At 41.9% G+C, this 26,257-nt stretch overlaps 1 protein-coding gene across 1 annotated transcript in view; it reads left to right on the top strand.

Annotated features, from left to right (window-relative positions):
• Positions 1-26,257, top strand: part of DAAM2 (dishevelled associated activator of morphogenesis 2) — a 179,171-nt gene that overhangs the window by 129,519 nt on the left and 23,395 nt on the right. The window contains exons 10-16 of the mRNA XM_009700695.1: positions 22-139; positions 1,670-1,808; positions 3,252-3,310; positions 3,728-3,912; positions 4,871-5,188; positions 12,066-12,173; positions 18,552-18,658. Of these exons, the coding sequence (XP_009698997.1) occupies positions 22-139; positions 1,670-1,808; positions 3,252-3,310; positions 3,728-3,912; positions 4,871-5,188; positions 12,066-12,173; positions 18,552-18,658 (1,034 nt within the window). The remainder of the gene's footprint in view (positions 1-21; positions 140-1,669; positions 1,809-3,251; positions 3,311-3,727; positions 3,913-4,870; positions 5,189-12,065; positions 12,174-18,551; positions 18,659-26,257) is intronic.

The following is a 26,257-nucleotide window of genomic DNA, read 5'->3' as shown; positions in this document are numbered from 1 at the left end:
CCCTACCTTCTCTCACTGCAGATCCACATTGATACAAAAAGTGCCTCTCAGATGTTTGAGTTGATCAAGAAGAGACTGAAGCACACAGATGCCTATCCCTATTTGTTATCCATCCTCCAGCACTGTTTGCAGATGCCATGTGAGTACATCGCAGTTTTCCAGAGCAAGGGGTACTGAAGAACTGGTTGAAGCTTTGGTGTAGGTACAGGGTCACAGGTATCAGGACACACACTGCCCTTGTCTTCCATTCAGAACTTGGCAGTGGCTAAGGGACTTGGTATCTTACGCTGACTCCATCCAGCAGATTTTCATCATGATGCTTACAGCAGCAGCTTGAACTCTCTGCACTTGAAAATAAAACTAAGTAACTGAGACATTCCAGTTGGTCACTGAAAAAAATTTTAATGATTTTAAATCAGAAATTTTAAAAAAAAAGAAAGAGCCTTTGTGCTCTAGATCAGGGAATTCCCAGAAATAGATACCATTTTGAATATTAACAAATTACACTGAGGATTTTTTGTGGTGAAACAATACAGTACTGAAAGCTGTTTTGTCACTGGGAAGTTCCACAGTAAGTCTTCAGACTGCTATCTCCTGGCAATGCATCAGTGCAGAGCTCCTGAACTCAAACTGAAAAATGACATTGGCATTTGTTTTCAAGAGAAGTAACAGGAATCTTCTTGTTGACTGTAACAAAATAATTCAGTTATGCTTCCAGAGCGTAGCAGCTGAGCAAAAGCATAGCAAGGTCAGTAAAGAACTGCCTGCCTTGATCCTGTTAGGTATCAGGTGCTGGTCTTCATTACTTTCAGCCATACTTGAGCAGTCAAACTGAGAAGGGAACATGAGGGAGATGTACTGTGGTGTGCTTTTTCCGAAAGTAATGTGGTATGTTTTCAGGCACTCATTAGATTCAAGTACTACCGTGCACAAATTCAAGCAGTTTTTTGTCCCAGTGGTCTCCTTGATATTACTCTTTAAGACAGTACTTGAGCTTTAGGTATTGATCTAGATTTTTGGTGGTAGAAGGGCTAAATCCTGCTAGGCCAGGACAGGATTGTACTGGAGGAGTTTCAAAGAATTTAAAGGTCTAGGTTATGTAACTCAGGGACCTGAGATGAACTTCATGTTGCTCTGGCTCTTCTGTTTGATATCCATGAGATCAGTACCTTTGGTTCAATTTCTGTTCTTTCTCTCCACACTTTTTGGTCATGTTTGTATGAATTTTTCATGCCAGTTGCATTTCACTGACATTCAGATAACTGAGCATTTATATAGAACATCTGATTGTTTTTACAGTGCCTGGTCACTATGTTACCTAGGTACCAAAAAAAAGTCTCAACATCAAGCCCCAGAAAATACTGAGTAACAGCTATCACAAAGGAATCACTTCTGTAGGCATTTAAAGTGCAAGTTAGAGCTAATCTGTCAAAAGGGTTGCACAGCCTGAACGTGTATATCAGACGCAGAGTTGCCCATGCCTGTTATGTGCTGTTCCAATATGCCAGGTGTTTGTAAATAATTTGCTAGCAACATTTTGGGGTTAGTCTTTGTGTTCTATAATTTACTACATACAGGGTTGAAAAGGAAGGCAGAAAGGAAGGAATGCAGATCTGTGCACTTGGGTATGGAAATGGAAGTTCTCATGGGTTGGTCTTTTTCCATACAGATAAGAGGAATGGAGGAAACTTCCAGCAGTGGCAGTTGTTGGACAGAATACTCCAACAAATTGTTCTTCAGGATGAACGAGGAGATGATCCAGATATAGCTCCATTGGAAAACTTTAATGTCAAAAACATCATTAAAATGTAAGCAGCTTTATTATTGTTTATTTCTGTTATGCAGGTAAGTATAAGTATGCAGGTGCTTAGGAAATAAAATATCATATCTGATGACTTTCTTATTTTAACTTACAACTTCTTTTTGTCTTGTTAGTCTTCTAAATAGTTTCCTTCTAATGACATCTTAACCAGACAGTATTTTCTAGCAAAGTCCTTGCCTTTGGCTTCTAATTTCTATTAACTATTAAGCTGGCTAGAAGAGCAGGAAAAATACCCATGATGATATAACAAGGCTTCCTCATGTGCCTTTTTTCATTCAGAATGTTGATGAAAGCTTTCATTGGTATTCCAAAAGAAAAAAAGTTATCATCACTACTTAGATCTCATTCCTCACTAATGGCCACATAGTTCAGAAAGATTTTATATAGTGGAAAGCAACGCCCACCTAGCACAGAAAACCTTTTACCTCTTCATAAAATGTCTGCATGCTCTCACCCACAGACTTGGCTGAGGGCACTACCGTTATTTTTTCCCATAGGACACATCATTTGAGAAGTCTAGCTACATGAGCTGGCTCTCATCTCAACTTCCCTGTTTTCAGTCCTTTTTTAGCCAAAATTTTGGACTCTTCATTCCATCCATCTGCCTCTGCAGGTAATTCACGGCCCATTACCCTTCTGAGTTATCCACTGAAAAGAGCATTTTGTAGAACATAGACCTCTTATGAAACCAAATTCTCCTATACTAAAAATCTTACATTCCCTCCTGTTACAGGCATGAGCCAAAATCAAAACTGATTTCTCATCATGGAAAAATACACTGGTGTTGATCTCTTTCTGTCTGCCTGGATATCAGACTTCATTGCAGATCTCAAACCTGATCTTCCCTTTTTACTTTCATAGCTACTCCTTATTCTGCATATCTAATCAATCCCCAGCATGCCCCGCATATTTTCTGTCAGTAATAGGAAATAGCTGTGCCACTATGAGATATGAGCATTGCCTTGTTACTGATATATTACCTAACAGATAAGCATCCTCCCTCCTTGTAAGAAACAAAAAATAGAACCATGGAAAATAAAAAAAAAAGAAATGGCAATCTGGTCTCTTGTTAAGGGTCAGGTAATTTGTAACCCACAGCAGCTATGATTATTTTAATGATGGCTGCTGTTTTTCAAAATAAGATTTAGCACTTTAAGGGCATTACCTGAAGACAGGAATGTATCAGGATTTTTTCCCCAGGTATTCCTTTATCTCTTTTCAGGACTTCGAGCAACAAGCCATCACATTTGTATTACCTGTTGGCTATAGTAAGGATCAGGATCTGGAACCAGACTGACCACTGGTATGATCCTGTATAAACATGTAAATTCAACAGGTTGCCTTTTGCTGATCATTGCACATAATGGCCACTTGCCTTTCAGCCTGAGTGGCTCAGAAGAAGTTTAAATGATCTGATTTGATCTTTCAGGCTGGTGAACGAAAATGAAGTCAAGCAGTGGAGGGACCAGGCAGAGAAGTTTCGGAAAGGTGAGCGTGTCCTCTGTGCTTGGGGAGGCAAAAGAGGAGGCAAGACTGATCCCCATTCAGTCATAGAGCAGTGAGCAGCAGAGCTGTGCACAACTTTTCCTTTTGTGGACAAATCCTGCTTTCTTCCCTCCAGTATATTTTGTCTCATGGTGATCAGTTTATGGGTTTCATAGGCTGGAGCTTCTTTCAGTCCTCATATGAAGTGACTTTACAGTCTAAGTGAAACTTGGGCATTGCTGTCTTGATAACTGAAGATCACTGTCAGGACAGTCAGACTCTGTTTTCTTTCTCCTGCTCTCATTATACATCCCTAGTTGAACTGACAGATTTCTCAGCTTTATTTCAGCATAACCTGCATCTCTTCAGGGACTGTTAATGAGCTTTATTTCATCAGCCCCACTTGCCTGTTCCCTCTAGATCATGCTGAGCTGATGAGTAGGCTAGAGAAGAAGGAGAGGGAATGTGAGACAAAGACCCAGGAGAAAGATGAAATGATGAAGACACTGAACAAAATGAAGGACAAGCTGCAGAAGGAATCCTTGGAGCTGCGCCAGACCCGGGACCAGATGAATGACCTGGTGGCTCAACTTAATGAGTTTTCGGTATGAGCCTGGGACTCTTCCCATCCTTGTTTAAAGCCTGCTAACTAGTGAATGATGAACAAAAGCACATTATGAGTGAAGCACTTTCTATGGTCAGTACAGAGAGAGTCTGTTTAGCCAGCTACAAAGATGAATACGTAGAAGCTGCTCAGCTTTTAACTGAGACTGAAATCCCTGAGCTGGTGGTATAGAATGGATAATGCATGGGTTGCTCCATTCCTTCTCCTCAGCCACTTTCCTTGCAGGAGCTGCTGAGGCACACATGTCCTCCTCCAGCCATAATTTTTACTGCTGAGTGGAATGGCCCTGGTTGTTATTTCAATGGAACAGAGAGAAATCTCCCAGATACAACAGTCAATTTAGTGAAGAAACAGGATTCATGTCATGCTTCAAGAGCATCTGTACTACCTTGGAGCTCTGCAGAAGTGACATTTGCAGCTCCTCCCTCCTGCTTGGTGCTCCTTCCATCCCGGCAGTGTGCCTAAGCCTCAACTCGCTGGGACACGGCCCTGAGAAGTTAGACACTGCAGAAAGCAGATTCATTCCCTCCTCCCCTCTCCCACTTTGCATTAGTGGGGCCTAATGACAGGTATTCAGTATTTCAAACCCTAAGGTTTAAAAACCAGGAGTTCAAAAGTTCATAAGATTGAACTTTTCTCTTTTTTCATACATAAGGAGAAAATAATACATTTTGGCCTCTTTCACTAGCTTTCTGTTTTTCTGAGCCATTTATGGTTCCTTTTTTCAAGCTCTTCTCCACAACTTCAAGGGCTTGAAACTTTCTCTTAAATGAAAGCTGAGATTCCTCCCTTTATTGCATGGCTTTGAGTGCAGGAGGCTTTAAAGAAAACATCAAATATTTTGAGACCCGTAATAAAATCACATCAGCTGGCAACATGGAGTTATTGTGCTTTTTAAACTGTTTGCTTTCTTTTTCTGTGTGTTTTTTATTTTCCAGCAAGGGGGCAGCATTTCCTTCCCACCCCCACCCCCACCCCCTCCAGGTGGCCCTTTAGCTTTGTCCTCTTCTCGCATGTCTGAGAATTTGCCCCCGCTGCCACCTCCTCTGCCTTTCTCCAGCTGTCCCCCTCCTCCTGCTCCACCACCTCCGCCAGGAGGACCTCCTCCCCCACCAGGAGCACCACCTTTCTTCAGCATGGGGATGCCACCCCTTTCAACAACCACTTTCAGCAGCAGTGGCACCAGCCTGAAGAAGAAATCCATCCCACAGCCTTCACACCCACTGAAATCCTTCAACTGGGCTAAGCTGAGTGAGGTAAGAAATTGCAGTACTCTCAGCAACTAATTTGCTTTCTAAGTATAACTTAGTGTTGATTGATGCCATGATAATGCAAGGTGACGGAAGTAAGAGATATTGTGGCTTTCTGTGGGCTGAGGTCAGTAGGTGTCACTAATTGTCTTGAGGGAGCCTCCCCAGTTCTCCAACAGTGCAGCATATCTCCTGTGATGACCAAGGTGCTGGTTAGATTGAGCTGCAGTAGATCTGGGCATGCTATCAGTTAGGCAAAGCTGTAGTGGGACTGAATACATGAACCAGAGCTGGACATCTCCAGGACTGGTGTGCAAGTGCTGCTTTGGTTTGCACACTGGGAAAAGGACAGCCAGAGACAGTGTGAGCAAAACATGGTGAGAACCATCTCCAAAACCAGCCTCCTCTACCCTGGCAGGAGCCATCAATAAGGAAAGAAAGGTGACTTGATTCTCCTCACCATTTGTTCATGGCCACAAGAGAAGCTGCCCTTCTCCTTGCATGGTTACAACTCTCTCCCGGTGATAAAACTCCAAATTGGCAATAAACACAGAGGATGTGTATTCTTCCTATTACACTCATTCTCTGCTACCTTGGTTGCCTCTCTTTTTCCTCCACTTCTCTCTCTTCCTTCTCTCTTTCTTTTTTCCTCCCTGCCCTTCTCCTTAGGTCTTAATTTTTTTTAACTGATTTAGAAAGAAAAAAGTGTTCGTGTTGAGTTTGGATGGCTGCCTAGAAACCCAGGTTCTCTTTTAGACTGAAACTCACCCAGGGCCCAACTCCGGCATTTGGAATGAGTGTCCAGGGACATCTGGAATGCCACAAGAATTCTCTCTCCCCCTCTCTCCTTTTCTTTAAAATAAAGTGAAGTGAAATATTCGCTGCACCGTCTGTGCTTGTCTGTCAAGGCCACGTGGGGGGTGTGGGAGAGAATGTAAGGACGGGGATTTATTTTCCTTTGCAGAACATGGGACTTAGTGCTCTGAAGAAAAGAAATAATAACTAATATATGTATATATATGAATGTATATGAAAAAGAGAGAGTCACAGGTGTTTCTGTTTAGTGTACAGTAACTGTAGGCTTATCCTGCCCTCTGGTTAGGAGTGAAGGCAGCTGTGCTAATAAAATTGAAGACCTGGGTGGTGAGGTGGGTAAAAGATGCTATTTTGAGGAAAGCAGAATAGTTGGAAAAAGGGGCATACGTGTCAGTGTTTTGACCTAGTAAGGTCTCTGCAAAACTGAAGATGTTTTAGTGCAGACACAGGTGGCTTGCCTTGTTATTTGGGTTGCACTTTGTTATGGAATTATTTAATTCCACTGACTGCTGGAGGAGGCGATATATTTTGGCCATCCTGATCAGTTACCCTAGATTCCCTGCTTCAGTACCAGGTGCTTTCTTTCTGTTCACATGGGTATGAATCTTCTGAATGCAAAGTCACAGGTAGGCTGGATGGCCTCATCTTGCCTTTTGTTACCGTTGGGGCACTTCTGTGGTGTTCTCCTGAACAAGCACATTGGCTGGGACTAGCATATCCAGAGTTTTTGAGCATGAGAAACTGAGACCTGGAAGTGTGCATATAATTATTGTGGTTCGTGGTAGTGTTTAACTTCCAGTTCACATGAATACAAGTTTTTCTCACAAAAACATTTTGAGGAAAAATACATCTGACACCGTGTATGTGCTTTTCTTTTTTAAAAGACTGGTCTTGTAAGTAAAGAGCACAGGCACATCATGCAACACATCGAGGTGAGCTGACGCAGTGTTGGAAACAGAGCTGTACACGAACTTAGGGCTGCAGCCAGGTCAAATATGTTATTCAGCTCTTAGGTATCTCTGCATACTGTTTAGACCATCCTTCTCAAAGCAGTTAGGATAGAGCTTCCCTCCTAAGCTTTCTCAAGTGTGAAGATGATGCCAGGACTTAGGCAGTCCACATGATGGCAAAGCCCTTTCTGTCCATGCAGCCTGCCTCAAGGCAGGGGAAGAAAGCCAATAGAAGCCAGGAGGAGCGTGGACAAGGCTGGCCAAGAGGAATTTGTCTGCAATATACTTTCTCAGTAGCAGAATCAAGGCTGTTTTCCAGGACAATTCATATGACACATTTTTTCCCAATGCTGATACTGTCTTTGGAAGGAAAGGACTGAACTGTTGGGTGTTAGGAGAGTGATCAAATATATTCAGACTCTTAGCAGCCGACAATAACAGATTGTCCACAGCTCCCATGGGCACCATGAAAAAAGGTTTGACTGGAAAGTGTTCGTGCTTCTAACAAGGAAACTCCAACAACTCGCTAATTTCCTTTGAGAATTAAAGATTTTGTACAAGCTTTGATGTGAGCTGACGATCAGTGGCAAAGCCATTTAGACGCATGGATGGGCTGGGTTCTGATGAAGCCCTTCCACACCACAGCTCCATTCATACAGCGCTGTAGCTTTGTCTGTGAATTCCATTCATACAGCACTACAGTACTGCTGGTGCCAAGGATCTCTGTTTTTTAAGAAAAAGGTACTGCAATGTAACCACTGTAATATCCTAGAAAGATTCCTTTCTTTGTTTCTGGACAGCAAGTGGAGTTTGCTCTCTCACTCTGAATTTTACACAACATCCAAGGTCAAACAGGGACCAGACATCTATGGTTAATCCAAATGATGGACTGGTTTCAAGTGCACTGGAAGTATGGATTAATACAATTATCTCTTTAATAAATACAAAACATATTGATTCTAAGTTACCAGAGTAAATCAAGTCAGCCTTCAACTGTGCTGCTTGTTATCTCATGGCTGGAGAAGCAGCTTCCCATTAAGAGTCAGGCTGGTAATGACTCTAGTCAATGATTTGAAAGGGGTTTTCTTTAGCCAGCCCTAAATAAACCTGGGTGAAAATGTCGCAGAAGACAGGTATTTGTTCTACATACCTCATAGGATTTTTAAAAAAAACATCACCAAAACCTAAAAAAAAAAATCACATTAAAAAAAATATTCATTTTGACACTAAATTTTTTAAAAAATGTTTCTATAATGTTATTGATGATTCTACTTTCTGGAACTTTCTTCTTAAAAGTAACCTGAGGACCATGGTAAACAATTATGCAGGACTGCTGCCAGAGATTCAAAATTAATGGAAAGATTTCTACAAAATCTCAGTGTGAAGCTACTCGTAATAGCCTTGGTGGTGCATAGTCCTACAGTGAGATAAAACAGTTGTCTCAATTAACAAACATGCCAGAAATACAATTTTGCTCGAAGTGGAATTTTCTTACACTGGGGAAAGGATCTGATATCAAGAGAGAAATGTGAAAAACGCATTCTGTTCGTATCCCTTTTTCAGATTCATAATGCAATTATGAATTAAAATTTTAAGTTGCTTCACTTTTTGATGGTTGATATTTTATATTTCTTAGCCTACTAATAAGCAGGATTGCCTGCTCCAGTATTCACAGGACACTGATAGTTTCTGTGGTTTCTCTGGACCTGCAGGACAAACAGAAGGCTTTCTCAAAGTACTGTAAGTTTTCATTCATGCAGTGAGGTTATTGAGGCATGATGGACTTTGGTGTCTTGCAGAGTATCACTATTTATCTTTCAGGGTAAATAAAATAATTGGTTAGATGTGGCAGAGGACACCTTGATATGATTTGTAGCCCCATGAAACGCTATCGTTCCCGAATCTTGGTAGGTCTCTCAGCAAACTGGGCTTCATTACAAAGGTGGAAAGACATAACTACAGCAGCTACAGCGAGTAAATTGTTAAATGCAACATACCAAAAACTCAGCTTGATGGAGCAAATGCCTTGTCAATACTTGTTCTGATAATAAGATGTTTCCTTACGTGGTATATACTACCATTTTGCTAGAGGACACTGGGAAATGTAGTTCATAGGATTTGTTTCTCAAAGGAGGCCAAGACTTTGCAAAGCAGAGGAACCACAGATCTTGAAGACCTGTAGAATGAATAAATAAATGAATGAATAAATAAACAAATATGGAGAGAAAAGCACATTACAGATGAATTGATCTCTCTTCTTTCTTTCTTTTTGTTTAAAAAAAGAAAAAAAAAAAGAAAGAAGAAATAAAGAATTTACTTTGTTTTTAAATTGTTATTTAGGGACTATAAATATTTTTTATGGTGCTCAGGGAATCATTTATCATAGCAACCACATTATGCAAGTCTGTTTCTCTTAAAATGCTCAGTCTCTCTGGCTGATGACAAGGAACTATCAGCCAGTTAATCCCTAACCGAGTAGCAAGAGCTCAGTGTAGGAAATTATCTGGCAGCAACATGAAAGTTTTCCAGTGCAGACCTTAGGGTAGAAATAGAAGGGACAGCCCCATTGCAACTGTTTCATGTAACAAAGGTTGTTTATACCTCTGCCTGCCTCATTTTTTCTTTAACTGGGTTAGCCCATTTGGTTTTTAAGCACTAAAATTGGGTTCCTTGAGTCAAAGCTCTGTTGTGCACACCATTGCAATGGGTGCTGCTTTGGAATTTGTCTTGCTGCAACAAGTAGCATGCAAACCATCCTGTACAGGACCAGATTCAACCTGGGTCTTAAAATTACTCTGAATTGAAATAAGAATAATTTTCACTTTCTTGAGTTGTTTTTCTGGGAAAGTATGGACAAGAACTACTCTCTGCAATCCCTTTGTGAGTCTCAGAACTACCTGTTCCAGCACCTCTGCAATTCATTTGGACTAGCCCGTTCTGTAGCATGTTTTCACTGTTCTTGCCTTTTGTGGGGAAACTTTACTCCCATGAGAGTTTTGCAGCTGGACAGGTAGATGGGCAAGACACTCATGAGTAGCTGTCTCTCGAGCCGTGTCCAGCTTTCTGCCAAACACAGCATGTAGATTTTGGCATCCTCAGGGCTCTGTCCCAATGATGATTCTAAAGACTGCTCCTAAAGTCATGTCCGCTGGCTCCTATTAAGAAATATTCTTCCATTTCAGTGTTTGATGGGACAATCTGAAACGGTGAGGAACTTGGAGAACTGCTCTGCTGTTCAAATACATCCCTCAGGATTTATAATTCAAGGTTTATATAGCCAGCTTGGAAATTGAATAAGAATGAACACTGCCTGGATGCTTCTGGCTAAGATTGGCAGTAGAGTCCAGGGTTAGGATAAAATTAAAATTAACTTTGTCTCCTATTCCTTTGGCTGAGATGAGCCTCCCAAACTCGTTTGTTACATTACAGTCACAGGGTCATGATGTTTTTCCCACTATGGACAGAAGAACCACACTGACGGCAAGGAATGATACAATGGTATTGGTGAGCCTGTTCAGGGATGGGTGCTGCTCCCACCTAGGACATGCTCTCACCATCAATGGCACTGCAGCACTGCAGACACCCCTCCTTGCCCTCAGGCACTCACAGGCTGCCTCTGGAGGGAGGGTGTTGGTTTTCCTCCACAGTGTCTGCCCTGCCAGGAATTTCCTCCAGAACACTTCACAGTTTATTTCCCCCTCATTTCATCCTCCCATCAGTTTTTTTCCTCGCTCCTTGAGCCTTGTGGCTTAGCACATTTCCCTCATTCCTTTGATGACTGTGAATGGGAAGTAGAGACTGTTCCTAATTAGTTCTGATAATGAAGTGTTAACACACTTTGCTGTGTAGGTACAAGTCAGGTACTTCAGAGCTGGAGCCTGTGTGAGGGTTTCATTGCTGTTGCTTGCTGTTCCTGGCTTTCTCTGCATCAGCGTTCTGCTGGCTCTTCATCTCCTGGGATTTGCTTAGGTCTTTTTACAATCCCTTCTGTTCATTTCCTTTTTCTTTTAATCAACACCTTCGTCATTTTTCTAGTTAATAAAGTACAATAAACGTACACTTCATTAACTAAATGAACTGAAAGACAGTGGTGTCACATGTGAAGAGCAAATTCTCCTTCTCTGAATGGGGGGTAATTGCCCAAAGCCTGTCCCACACAACATGCACCTTAACAGTCAATAGGAAGGAGAAGGTAATTCAATCTTTGTGTCCTCTTTGCCAGCAAGGACATCTGTCCTGAGAATGTCAGGAGACCCCAAGGCCTTCTACTTTAGGATGACTGCTGATTAGCTAATTCATGTGCTACAAGAGCTTGTTTGGTCCACGCTTGGTGGACAGCAAAGTTGGAGGAGGAGTCCATGAGTGTCTCCCTCTGTGCTAATCATCTGCCAGACAGCTAGGATTCCCTGGCATTCAACATAAAGTATCACACGGGTTGTGAACATTTCCAGTTAGTGTGGATGATGCTTTTTCAGAGATCTGGGTATAGATAATGTCTATCTGAGTCAACAGAGAACTCATGTGGACAGGGGAGATCATCTAATAGGAAACAATTAGACTTCAAAGACTGAGAGCCTTAAAAGTAAAACAAAATAAATTCTTAAACTACTTTCACAGGCAGGCGGAATGAAAACCACACACCCTTTGGGCTTTACAACAGAACCTGGCAAAATTTGCAGAAGGGAAGATGTGTCTGGGGTTTGTCATGCATCAGTGCCCCTCCAAAGCCTTTTCCTCATGATGGTAACACTTCTTTCAGCATGACCACAATCGTTGTGTTAGACAGATGGCCACTCTTGAAAGGAAACTTACTGTGGGATCGTGGATATTGCCTGAGATGTGGTCTGCTAGTCTTGGAATGCACCCTTTCATCAGAGGCTTGCTGTGATGGAAAATACAAAATACTCAGTATGTTTAAAGAAAAAAAAAAAAGGGAAAAAAAAACCACTGTTTTTTTTCTCCTTTGACTCTCGAAACAAAGCGTGCCCTCTAAAATGACAGCAGTAGTACATAGGAATATGGTCGGTGAGAAGGAGGGAATGATCTGTCCAAAAGGGATTGGATGTTCTTAGCTAAAAGCTTTTGCTATCTCATTAAAATACTACTTTTTCTTTCAGGAGAGGATCCATGGCACAATCTGGAATGAGATTGATGATTTAAAGGCATTCAAGGTGCTGGATCTAGAAGATTTTGAAAAGATGTTCTCCGCATATCAGAGACACCAGGTAGGGGTGAACTCTTCCACACCTTGTCTTCCTTGAATTTCTGGAGGAGGAAAGAACACATGCTAGTAATCTAGGCCCTTGTCCACCTGCACTTAGACTGCGTCATTTGCTGTTCTGCCACTGTTCAAAAAATCACAAGACCAAAAGAAGTGGGGAAGACATATAGGGCAGAGTATAACCTTCTATTATCAACATGCTTCATACTAATGGGCAGCTCTCAGAGACAACAGCTCCCAACAGGTAATGCTCTATTTGATCTCAGCAGCCACTGGCTTCCAAAAGCTCCCGAGTTTTACATTGATATTGATCTGTCTATTTCTCCCGTTCATTCAGAGAAAAAGTCTGTAGTTGCCTGAGTACTAAGCAAGGTGACTGAATTAGCTGTCTTTTGCTCTGTCTATTTTTTCTTAAACAACCAACTGACCCAACTGGCTAGGTGACAGAAACTGTCTGACTTACAGATTGTAACACAAACAGCATACTTTAAAAGCGGTCATTTATTAGAATGTCTTTTTTCCCTCCTCTTTTTCTTGGAAAGCAAGTCACCTTAAATCTGTCTATCTCCGCTGAATGAGATTTAGCAGGAGAGGGATTGTACTTGCAGTCCCTGAACTCCCCCAGCTTTTCTTTGCTTTTGGAATATGTTTGGAGAAATTCAATCTTTTGTACTCTGCAGAATTGGATCATTGCTCTGAAGTTTTAGGAAAAGACACAGACGTGATTGCTATAAGCATCCTTTATGATTAAGCCTTACAATGATGATGACTACTTCGTTAACTTATTCAGTACCTTAAAATTAACAAACAAACCCCTTGTCTTTGGACATTCCATCTGTTCCCTTCTCTCTCTCTCTCATTTTTCTATCTAATGCAGTAAACATAATAAATAACACTTCTGATTTACTAGCTCACAGCCACATAGATAAGCACCCCAACTTGAACTGTGGAGAATGTGATTTTACCCATTGCACAATGAGATTTCATTTCTCATTCTGCTCCTGCTAATAGCTGTTGCTGTTTCAGTGAGTCCCTCTCTGTGAATCCCATTCTCTGAAACAAGAGCTTAGTTCATAGAGGGGAAAGAAAGGCACCTGAAACTTCAGTGCTGTTACAAGATTGAATTTAGACCCTGTGCCAACAGCTTAGCTATGGTGGTGAGCTCCCATTTGTCCTGCAAGTAGTCAGACTGTCATCTGTGCATATGAGCCGTCATTACAGTACCAAGGTGCCATTCCAAAGTTTCAGGTGCATACATTGCAGCTTCCTCACTGAAATGACCTTGGAAAGCCTTGCTTCCTTTGGGCCCCAAAATCCAAAGCCAAAGCTGTCCTGGTCTGGTGACTTTCAGTTAGAATCATAATATTTATGGCTATGTTACCAATCACTGAAAAGCAGTGTGGCCTGTTCAACCGTAAACTAACCTGACCCTTACCCCTGCCCACTGGAATGGAGCCATCATCTCAGAGTGACCTCCATGGGTCTCAGAACAGTTCTCTTCCATTCTCATTAAACATACTTTATGACAGTGACTCCAGACACTGGAGTATCACTTATGTAAGCTAGTTGTATTTTTGTGAAGTTAGGTGCGTGTTGCTGCCCTTCCAGCTTTCCTTGAGGGTTTTGGTGTTGTTTTTTTTTCCCCTTAAATATTCCATTGTTATTACTTTACGTGATACTTTCTTTTTCATCGATATTCACTCCAATATGAACTGGATTCCAATCAACAAATCCTCACCAGTTTTCATCTTTTCTTTTTAAAGACCAGGAGACCAAAACTGCTTCTGAATCAAAAGCTTATGAGAACTTTTCCAGTTGATTCACACTTAGTCTTTTCTCCTCTTTTATTTTTGGAAATACTCCACTCTGGCCAAGTATGTGTTTACCCTGGGTTTGTGACTTTTAAACTTCATCCAAATGTCTGTAAAGAAAAATGTCAATGCAAAGCCCTTCTCTTTTGCATCTGAAATGTTGAATGAGTACAGATAAAGACATTTCTTTCTTTGCTCTTATTAACACGATCTTCATGTTTTTTCCAGTTTCATTTACATTAAACAGCTTTTCTTTCTTTCTTCATTTTTTTAGTGACAAAGGGTCTCTTCTCCTCTCTCCAGCCCAGTGTATTGTTTTTGATGGCTATGGGGGAAAGCAGAATTTTGCCCAGTGTACAGAATGCTGGACCAAGAATTCTTACAGTTGTCTTTTGACCTTGCTCCAATCTTACTGTGTAATATTGACCTTTTGATTCAGTATATCTGGGGTTTTCCTGGAGTATGGAATATGTTGTGAATTAGTTGCTGTCTGTCACCCAGTAGTGCTGTAGGACTTCTTTGCTGGTTACAGAGTGCTTTCAAAATACTTGACTGTAAGTTGTTAAAAGGTACAACGTGCCACTGAAACCAGTTATTACTAACAATGGCAAACTGTGCCTGTGCATCAGGAGAGGAGAACTGACTCTCAAGTTCTAACCTTGGCAGTTCTTTCAGTAAGGCTCTGGACTAGATTTGAGAAGGTATTTAAGCATTATCCTAGTTAATATTTCAAGACCTAAGAGATTTATGCTTTGGAGAATGAATTTATTCTTTTCAGAAAAGACCTAGAACTCTTAGTTCCCCAACATCTGCTGGTTTAAAATATGCAAAGAAATGCTGAAATACCTTTCAACCATCTGGACCAGTATTACTTACTAAGCATTCTATTCTCCTAGAAAATTGTGTGTGTCTACATTTAGCTGCCTTGTTAAACTTGATATCTTTCTCTGTGACTAATTTTTGGCATGTTTCCTTCTTCGTTATTTGCGGCTGCTGCCTGCATAGGACCTGCTAACTAACCCCTCCTCCTGTAAGCAGGTGAGTATCATTGTCTGCCTTCTGGTCCTCTTGCAGTGTGTGGGAAGGTGAAGTCCTGCACCATGCTGTTGTGGGGTCATGACTCATCTCACGCTACTCTTGCATATGCCCTTGCACCTCTGCTTTCTGGGCGGAGAAGGTGGTATGAAAAATTGCTTTAGTTGTATTAGCTCTGCAATAGGAAGTAATTCCTGTTCTTTCACTTAGCTATAACCTCACTGTGGTTTCTTCTGGTGTCTGTAGTCCCCTTTTTGATGATCCTGAGGAAAAAGACAAGGGACAAATTAGAATGTGAACTCTTCCTGAACTATAGTCATAGTGTCTCTAGTGCAGAACAAAAGAGGCTCTCAGGGAGCCTTCACTCCCACTGCTCCCATCTGTGGTCCATCTGCTTTGGACAGTACCGAAGTCTCCAGGTGTATTCAATAGCCACAGACTTTCTGATAAAGAAAATCTTTCTTTCTGTAGAACTGGAATGCACTTTAGTTGGGCAGAAGGATTTGTGCCAGCTGAGGAGCAGAAAGGCTAGGCTGGAGGAAAGCCTGCTTCATTTCAGACTGCTGAAACCCTCAGAAAGTTCCCCAAAAGACCGAAATGGTGTTTAGATGAAGTAGAGATATTAGACTGCCCACATGCCTTCCAACTGGCTACCTCTCAATTTCTTCATCATCTTAAGCAAAATTCTTGGCAACACTTTTGGGAAGAGCAATGCTCTCAGAAGAGGGTTGTTCAGATGTCATCACAAGTGTCTCTGGTGGCTTCAGAAGAAAGTAGTCCTCACCATGAGCGCTCAGGGAACTGTATTTGGAAAGTCTAGTCAGGGCCTCTGCCACAGGGTAAGGCTAATACATGGCTCTGGGCCATTTACTAGCTTTCATCATGGCAGCATGAACCATGATAGAAGTTAATGTGGTAGAAGTAGTTCCCTAAAGTACTGATAATTACTAGAACCTAGGGTGCTGCCGTGGTACCAGACCACAAAGTCTGCAGCTAACCAAAATCAAAGTGTATTTGAAACAGGGCAGCAATGCGGTGAATACATTCCACCTGTCTAGTCATTCCAGTACTGAAATCTTAGTTGATTTTTGAATTTGCAATTAAAATCTCAAATGTGAAATACTCTTTGAAGAACATAACATGATGTTTTCCCAGATAGAAAGCTGGTAAAGAATGACGGGATAAAGCTTAGGAATCTTGTGTGTCAGGTTGACAACAGCCCCAACTACTCCTGCTTTGTGTGCTTGGCCTGTCTCACAAAAGCTAGTCACTACTGCCCCCTTGCTCCTCTTCTTCTGTGTCTAGGAAAATGCAGATAGCCCATATGCAATCTGTTTTCCTTCAGCTAAGCTTCCAATCTGGCTTCAGTAAAACCTGAGGCTTCATCTGCTTTTGCTTATACACAACTCCAAGTATCTATAAATATCTCTCTCCTCAGTATGAGTTGAAAAAAATATATTTTTAGATGAGACTAGCCCACTCCTTATGACCAAGGAGTGGGCCACGTCTGAATAGTTCAGGTTATTCATTTATGTTGAACCTTGTGGGCTGGGGAATTGGAAATGGCCTGAGGACTATTATACCAATCTCTGCTGCGTAGCTTTAAGGGAAGCCGTCTAAACCCCCACCCCCCATACACAGCCAAACCCTGAAACAATTTGGGTTTTTCCTTGGGACGAGTACTGGTTAACATTAACCAGGTGTCCTTACCTGCAAACATTAAGTAGTGAGGGACAGTGAAGCTTTTAAACCAATAGCACTGACCATCAAGTGCCTTTCTTACCTTCAACAGCTACCTATCTTCCCATTCCCCTGTCTTCCTCCCCACAAACTGAGGAAGCTCAGGAAAATTTTGACATCTCTACATGGCAGATTATACTGGGGATGCCTTGCTTTTTGTATTGTTAGTTATTGTCTCCGAAATATTAAGCTTACCCAGTGCCTAATTTTTCCTTTTTTGGAAACACTATTTGGTGTATCAAGTAATGTTGCAATTTTTTTCTGCCAAGCTAGACACTTTGGGCACGTCCCACAGAACCATTGTGTTCATCTCTTCAGCTGATGCATTGTACCTGCTTACAAATACCACTTAGCATTGGTGGTGGCTCACTGCAGCACATTTGGATGTGGTTGTATGAATCCTTTGTATACCCAGAAGCAACAGAGTCTCACTGTAGCCGATTGTACCAAGAACTCAAATGACAACTAGTAATATGAATCTATGATGTACATTTAACTTTCAAATACTTGGGTGTCAGAATCTCTTTGACTGGATTAGTCATGCTGATATAAGTAAGCCTTGAGCTGCAGAACCTTGAGTCCTGGGAGTGAATTCTGGGAAGCACCACCGCATGCTATGATCTTACACCTTTCCCTGGGTATCTGCTGTTGACCACTCTCAGGGGCAGGATACTGGGGTAGATGAACCTTTTGATCTAACTCTGCGTGTTTGCTGTTATGTCCTAGCAAAGAAGTCCCATTTCTAATTTGATGGGGGCATTCAGAGCTACATTATACTGGTAAATCTCAAAATCTCAAGGCATGACAATATGGTTATCATGGAAAGGCATTTTTGAAGAGGTTCCAGAAGCAGTTAGCTGCGAAAATAAAAACTGTCCTGTTTCCAGTTCCTTCTTCTCTGTCGGTAACAAGAGTGCTATTATCCAGGATTAACACCTTTTATCACTACCTGTACTTCCCTTTAAGGAATGGTATTGAAAGGTACTCAGAGTAACTACAAAAAAACAATTTCTAGAAGCGAAACAAATCCCATGACTCTGGTGCATAAGCAGGAGACAGAGACTTCTGGATGGTCAGACTGGGTTTGCAAATAGTTTCTCTCTGTGTGCTATGACAAACATTTTGGATAGGGATTTTCCAGGTTTTTTAGGTGAGGAGTTTGGCAATGGGGATGTACAGAGAACTTTGAAAAAGGGTGGTTTCTGTACTATTAAAGGTATTAATTAATTTAAAAAAGAGAGGCTAATTCAGATGTAGAAGTTGACCATTTAGTAAGATACATTTGGTAAGATAAACACCATCTTGCCACTACTGTTTGCGTCTTTCATATAATACGGATTTGACTAGTCCAATATCAGCCTTAAGAGGTGATGGAAGTGTTTTTCCTGATTGTGCTGCAGCCTGTCAAGCATTCTGTGTAAGCCTTGCAGGAGGTATCTGCTGAACGATACGCTGTGACACCAGTGGGCTTTACCATAAGGTGCCCAATTTTCCTGTCATGCCAGTTTTGCACATTAGCATAATAATATAACTGTTGATAGAGTGAGTCCAACAGGTCAGAATCAGGTCCAGCATTTGTAGTCAAAGATGATCTCATAGGTGCTGATGAATGACTTCTGTCCATCTAGAAATACAGTATCTACCTACACATTTTCTGCCATTCTTGTCTCCTTTTCTCACCATGTGGGTGAATCTTCCCAGGCTGGGATGGGTTTTGTTCATTAGACTCAGCTAAGTCTGTCTTGGGTGAGAAACATAATACTGATTGTTTTCCCTCCCTTTTGAATTATACGCAGAAAGAGATGGGTTCAACAGAAGACCTTTACCTCTCCACACGAAAGGTGAAAGAGCTCTCTGTGATTGATGGCCGAAGGGCCCAGAATTGTGTCATTCTCCTTTCCAAGTAAGTGTGCTAAGCCTTAGCTCACAGGGTATGCCATGGTCAATGTAGAGGCAAGAGGGGGTGGAATAAAACAAATGGACATATTTCTTTTCCCAGCTAGACCTGCTGTCTAATACCCGCAGAGCTTCAGAGAGACCTCTGTTACAGTGTCACAAAAGCACATGTCTCTCTGAAATGTTAGGTCACTTAATAAGCATATGCTCACACACATTTTGTCCATTAAACAGATAGACACCAGGATGTATCTGAAGACTCATCACCAGAAAAGTATTGGTACTTATAGGTAGATGAAAGCAGCTTTTTGGCAGTGCTTGCACTTCACTCCAAGTGATGTGTCCCCCATGCTCTGTGTATGTCACCTGTCTCTGTTCTGTATGTTTCTTTTCAAATGTTGCTCTGAACATCTCCCTGGAATACAGCAGAGCTGAGAGTGATATTCATCTTTGTCATTTTTAACCGTTGATGAGAAAAGCGGTAAATGCAAGAAGACGTATTCAAGAATGAGGTTTTGTATTTTTAAATTAGGTTTTGGAAGCCAAGAGTTGCCTTTGAGTGCTCCCGCAGTGACTAATGCCTTCAAGTGTTGTGATATCAGGGCCCTCTATATTCTTTTTGTGTCTTTCAACCGACATGAGTACTGGGCTGGATGTCTGTCACTAAATACCAAATTTGTGCAGACATTGCTCCACCTGAGAAAATTGCCTTTTCTACCAGAGGAGGGACAACAGGGCTGGAGACAGGACCTGGGAAAGCTGTGGCAGTACTGAGCAATTCTCTAGAAAATTAATTATATCCCAGCCGAAACCAGGACAGCAATAAAACTGTTTCATGGATCAGTAGAAAATGTGGGTTCATATGGATGTAATTGCTTGTCTGCTCTAGCAAGCTAACAGTTAAAAGCAAAGTTGCAGCCAGACCACCAGGACTGGAGTGAGTTCTTTCCATTGCTTAGTGAAACCCACGGAGGCTCTCATTATGTTACTTATGTGGCATTAGCCTGCATGTCAGCAGGACCCCCACCATCCAAACCAGCAATGAGCGAAGGCTTACATTTCTCTCTCTGCAGCAGTTGCCAACACATGTCTTTGCTGGTGTTGGCAGCTGACTGCAGGCTGGGGCAGAGGAATAGGGAGGCACAGGGGCAACAGGATTTTCATGCTGTTTGACAGACCTGCTAAATTGTGTCTGGGGTGGTTCAGATTAACTCATGTAAGCAGATGGAACATTTTCTAGAAGTGGTAACATAATGTGTGCAGGTGATTGGGCTGAGGAGGGTCCAGGAAGGCAGTCCATGACTTGGTATGACACTAGATATTTATTTGTAAAAATCTTCTGTCTCCAAAACAAAAGCAGTGTGGATGGCAGCAGTATATGTTTTTCACCATTCACCTCTTCTGCTGTGCAAGTCTGGCATATTCTTACCTGAGAGGAATCCTCTCTAAACAGTGAAAGAGAGAAAGGACAGTCTCTGTGGTCTCTCTTCCCTTCTGCTGCCTCCAGCAAAGTGGCATTGAATCATGAACCCTGCACTTCAGCGTGTGTTTGCTCCAGGTGTGCCATGAAGCCAGTCCACCTCACATTGCTAGTCTGGACTCAAACCAGAGGTGAAAAGCTGTGTTTTGTGACTGTCAACATCTCCACTAGGAAATATCCTGGTCTTATTGTTAGGAGCCCAAATGTGGACGAAAGAGATTTGGAGACTGAGCTCGCTGTCGCTAAGGATCCTGCTAGTTTGCGTTGTGCCCTGTTAACTTTGCTGTGTTGTGTTATGGGAAACACCAGTCACCAGGGCTCTCACTGGCTTAGATCATTTAATGTTTGTAACAGGTAGTGTTCCACCCAGGATATCAGAAATATCTTAACAGCTTGGCCCAAGATTGCTATTCTTCCCCAAACTTTCCTTTTAAGTGCAACTAGAAAAGCAAAAACCTTTGGGAACTAAAATGGCACCTCTACATTCATGCCTTTTTCCGCTCTTTGTGCTTATATGGTTCTATTATTAAAGACAGCACTTGGGAGGATTGGCTGCAGACAATAATTGAAAAGCTTTTATGACCCCTTTGCAGTTTTTTTCATTACCCCACTTCAGGTTAGACCCTGAAGGAGAGACACTCCCAACCGAATCATCCCTGGCTACTGCCATGCCCTTGCTGCTCCTGAAGCGCACCTTACACATGTGTTCTTGTGGGTGTGCACACACGTGCAATGAGAGGGGATTTAAAACTGGTGACAAACAAAGAGAGTTTGTGCAACCCTGAGCTGCAGCCCCAGCTTTCAGGTTGCCACAGTATCTGCCAACAGCTGTTTCCAATTGACTCTTACTGTGCATATATCCCTGTAGTTTATTCCCCCTTTGTTTACACTAAACTGTCATGTCCTTTAAAGTAAAATAGCTGCATGGGTTGGGTTTTCTTTCCCTCCACTACTCAAATGTTTTTGTTTTACTAACACTGTGTTAGAAGGGGTCAGGCAGAGCTCATATTTCATATGGTCCAACAAGCCAAAACCTAGCTAGAGTGAGAAATAGATGTCTCTTGCTTTCTTTTGCAGAGGTACTGGAGCATTGTAGACTGAAAAGAGATGAAAATTGAATTGCTAGTTGACTTTTGCTGCCAGTTAACAGATTCATAAGCCTTCCTCCCCATTCTCATCTCTATTTTCATTAAAACAAGCTTTATTTTCATTTAAAAAGCTCTATTTCAACTACTTGATAGCAGCATCTTTCAGTTTTCCTGCACTGGAAGGATGTAATTGTCCTTGTTTAATGGAGTCTAATGGATGCAAAACCAAGTTTTGTCCCATAGGCCAACTGTAAAGGTTTGAATAGGCACAAGATCAGTTTATCTCACAGTATTTCCAGTAGGCCATAATTCAACCATGACATGGAACCATCTGTCTGTGGTGAGTCTGGGCGCCCACCAGCTTCAAATCTGGCCTTCTTAATGGTGTTTCCAACATACGGTTATTTCTGTCACACTGGAAATCTGCTATCCCTCATGAATTTCCTGATGTCTTCAGTTTCCACCAGGCTGGAGATTTACTGTCAGACTTGTGTGGTCTGGAAGAGTCATCCCAGACCCCTGTGTTTCCCTGCTTTCACCTAGCAGCTGGAAATTTCTGTGACCTCTCTCACCAGTATGGCTTCTCCCTGCCTCCATTACTTAAGTAACGGGTAGTATTTTTGCTACTCTGGTGTTTTTGTTGTACCATATCTTTAAATATTCTTGCAGAACATGCCTAAGACATGTATCTCTTACTGTCTTGCTCTGTGAAATGCTCTGGAGAGGTCCAGTTCTATGAGACACATTGCACAGAAGGCTGAATGTATACTTATGGAACTTCTTTTTGCAAGTTATTTTGCATGAATTCCAGCAAAATCATTATGTCAGTGTTCTTCTGAGATGTGTTTGTTATTCCTATGGCCCAGCTAGCCAGCAATAACGCTCTCAAGAGGCTGGAAACAGTGGGAATGCTAGCAAAATGTCATAAAACCAGTAGTAGCGGAAGGCAGAATCTGACTACACAAAAATAGTTTTAAATGTGAGTATGACAGTAGATAGATGCTAGCAAGCAGCTTTACCAAATGTTTGTGGCTTTCATGATTGTCAATTCAAACACATATCAATAAGGGAGAAGAAAAGGAACTTGTGCAGCATTTCCAACCAGAATACTAAAGAGACCGAGTATTTCTCTCACATAGCTGTGCCTCCTCAGTGCTTCTAAACCCTTCCAGTTCAGACATTAAGAGGACAAGCTATTCAGCCAGTGCCAGTCTCCATGTACTGCTCTGCTGTGTCCCCAATTCTGTGTGCCTTTCTGTCATGTGACAATACAGTGTTCATCCCTGTTTCAAGGTAGATTCCAAGCAGTATGATATTTTGTGGTACAGATCATATCTTGATACAGAAACAGCTCTTTGGACTCAGCAGTTCAGTTCCTCAGTGTGCTGTCTCGAAAAACACTAGGCAATAAACAGTGCCTCCTGTGTTCCTGGAGAGATTTTCTGTTTTTAAGTTAAGGTCTACAATAAGCGTCTTCACCTGCTATTCTGAGTATGATAAACCCCAAGGTTAAGCTGAACATGTCAGTCGGTGCCATCCTATCTTGGATCACAACTAGGAACTAGTACCTAGGGTTGTGATAAAAGATGAACCACTGCTTTATCAGTATGTTACTGTAATTTGAGGATTCCCAAGTTTGCCCCTGCTTTTTCTTGGCTCAGAAAGACAACCATCCCCTATTCCTTCTTGGTAGGAAATTGAGAGTGTTTGGATGCAAAGTAGCTTGGTCACTCATGAGTTTTGCTGAAGGAGGAAAAGAAAAGAAAATAAAAGAAAAGAAAAGCCTGTTTCTTTATCCACTTGGCAGAATACTTTCACAGTGAAGTCCTGAAAAGGCACTGGTGGATTTTTTCCCAACGTGTTGATATAATGGTGTAAGATGTACCTGGTAAAATGTCTTGACTATCATCCCCAAAATGTTAAGGCAGTGTCTTCTTCAATGACAAGATGAGTTGGCAGCTGAGATAAGAGGATGTGAAAAGAGTGGCTGCATCTTTCTGTCTTCTGAGTGAACGTGCAGTTAGACCAGCCTGGCTTCTGAATGATTCTTCTGAGAGCTGGGAAATATCTCCTTTTCCTGCCTTCATGGGGTAGTGACAATGAGTATTCCCAAAACATAGATATTTAACAGCCTGCAGCTTGGTAGTTGTACAGAGCCTTAGGAGAGCTCAGGGGTTAGAGAAGGCTTATGTCCCAGTCACAAAGTTTGAGAGTGAATTGACTAGTAGCCTGTGTGAAATGAGTTGTGGAGATGGAGAACTCTGCAATGAGTTAAAACTAAGATTTGAGTGAGCTATGCAAACTGGCCTTAGGATACAGCTAAGTATCAGCCAGTGCATCTCACTGTCACAGCTACTACTGTTGGCAGCTTTTGGAAGCACTGTGGTTCGGTTCAGTTTGAAGTAGAAAATGGCCTTGATACATGATAATCGGTCCCCTTCTCCAAGATAAAAGGAAGAGTGGGATTGCAGTCCCTGTGGTATGGGAGCTTAATGTAGCTGCAATGAAAATCCGGGTTCTCTGGTAGTAGGCAAGCATGCTTCTTTCTCAAAAGCTAAGCAAGATCCAAGGAACAAGCCCATGAAGTAACTCACTTTTTCCTCTGAGGGGGAGATCATTAAGGAGCAACAAGTATTCTCCTTTGATCCATGGGAGGGAGGAATGAAGGGGGAGGTTACTGTGAGTGAAATCAATGGGTATATTTAAGGAAGGAAAATGAGCGAGCACTGGACGTCTGTAAGGGAAGTTGATGTAAAACTGCAACATGTCTCCCAGGCATGTTCAGAGTCAGGCTGCCGGCCTTCTCCAAGAGGACGAAACAATAAACCACTTGATGTCTGCAAGTGAAGCTGGTGTTAAATCAGCCGAGGTGTCCTGGGGAGATTAGTGATGAATTACTCTGCAGAGTCAATAGAGATTATTTATGAAGCCGGAGGGGATAGGGGGAGGCAGGCTAAGTACCATATCAGAAGTTATTTGGTACTTGTTGAGCTTTAACATTGCTTGAAGATGACTCAGGCAGTTGGACTTCCATATGCTGCCACCAGATGTACGAGTGAGGGAAGGAGGGAGTATTCTCAGTAAAGATCCTTTTCCTTCCTCATCTGACCAGTGTCAGCCTGCTGTTGGAACAAAAACAGTCAATATCTGCATTATGAATGAATGTGCTGCAACTGAGGAAAGGGGCACTGTGTTTTCTTCTGGTCACATTTACTTCCTGAGTTCTGACGCCAGGATCCGTGATTTGGTGAAGTATAAGGCAGAGGGAATACAGCTTGAATTGTATGCTGTTCTGAATTCAGTTGTCTCCAGCAGCTGGAGGAAGAGTGCCTGGATCTGCAAAGCTTGTAAGAAAGTCATTGCAGACTTTCCAATAGATACTGAAATGTAATTTCTGTAGTGTAAATTTTTGGGCCATAATTCCACTTTAATTTGCTGTCTGTCCCATATGAGTTTTAAGCTCTGAGGGATGCCTCTATTCAGTTCTAAATGGAAAGATTTTACGCATCTGCTTTAGGTTCCTCTTTAATCAGTTCACCTGTTTCTGTTTAAAAGCAGCACATCTGTTTTACATTACTGCTGGCCATCTTTCAGATCTACTGCATGGCTGGGCATGAGTTTTGAAAATACAAGAATCACTTGATTAACAATTCTTTGGCCAGTTATTCAGCCAGTTTTTAAGTGGGAAGATCCCTGTATTGTTCTGTTGATGCTTAAAGCTCTTGAAATACGTCCTGCTCCAGAAGAAGAACAAGTCCACTTTGGAAGAGTAAGATTGTTTTGCTGTAAATCCTTCTGTACTTGTAATTGGGTTGGTAATAATCTAGGATGCACACCTGCAGTCATGGTGACCCCATTACAGGCCTGTAGGTGACTAAGGGAAACTGCTTCTCGGCAGGAGGCTGGCAAGTTTTCGGCTTCTTTCTACTGTGGGCTTAACCATTCAAGACAGATGTTTTTCTGTTGATAGCAGGGCACAGAATCATCCAAGAAATCAAAGTGTTTGTGAAACTGTCTGTCCTTGGGGGTCTCAATTGTTTTTGAACAGAAGTAGTTTCCAAGTGTGTTTAGTGCTGATGAACGGCAGCAAAGAGAGGAGCTTGGAGTCTGAAGTCCTCAGACTCCTGGACAGAAGAGCAAGACCAGCAATAATAGGTGCCACACCTTCTGTTGTGTTGACGTACCTCAAATCTGTCAATTTGGTTCTGTTTACTGCATCCCCACACACACACAGAGGTACTTGCACTGTGCAATGGGGTGGTCAGTGCAGTAAGTGCTTGAGTTATTTGCATGGAAAAAACATGAAACTCTCCCTCATTCTTTTTATCCTCAGTGAAAGTAACATCAACAACAAAAAAACCCATCCTGGCGTTCATGGGTTGGCTTACTGCATCCCCTCTGACAGGCTGTGTGCCTGTGTTACAAGACACAGCTAATCCGCGGACTCGAGATTCTGGAAAATGTAAAGGTGCTCTCTAAAGGGAAAATAACCAACAAAATATAGCAGTTCAAAAACTGCCAGCACCAAATTGTCTAGGCATGTGTGTAGGTGTCTGCTAGGAGCCAGTCCCACACCCACCAATATGCTTCTCAGCCCTCATGGTCACAGAGTTTGATCAGTTCAGGGTCACACAACCATGGACTTTACAATTCATGATTATTAAATCCAAAAGAAACCCTTCAGTTTTCTGATTGAGACTGTAGAGCTTTATGCAGAATCCCACATACTGAAGTTTGTTGTTTTGATCTCGAGTCAAACTGATGACCTAAAGTAAAAAGTTTCCAGCCTTTTCATTGTAAAACTTCTAATCCTTACATCTCATCTGAGCGTGGCCCAATTACGTAGCTTTTCTGGAAAGTCAGTAGCTTTATGTTACTTAGCTGGTAGCAGTTTGCCCTTCTTGTCAAAAGCCGAAGCGATGACCAGCTAGGAACAGAGTGACAGCAATTAGTTCAGAGGTGTAATATTTAAAAGCTTTTAAATGTCTGCTGATTCATATTTTAGTTTCCAGCTGTTGGTTATATTGGGCAATATTAA

Source organism: Cariama cristata, unplaced genomic scaffold (assembly GCF_000690535.1).
Source record: "Cariama cristata isolate BGI_N322 unplaced genomic scaffold, ASM69053v1 scaffold5095, whole genome shotgun sequence".
Taxonomy (NCBI): domain Eukaryota; kingdom Metazoa; phylum Chordata; class Aves; order Cariamiformes; family Cariamidae; genus Cariama; species Cariama cristata.
Note: the sequence above shows the minus strand (reverse complement) of the source record. Positions and strands in the feature narration are given on the sequence as shown.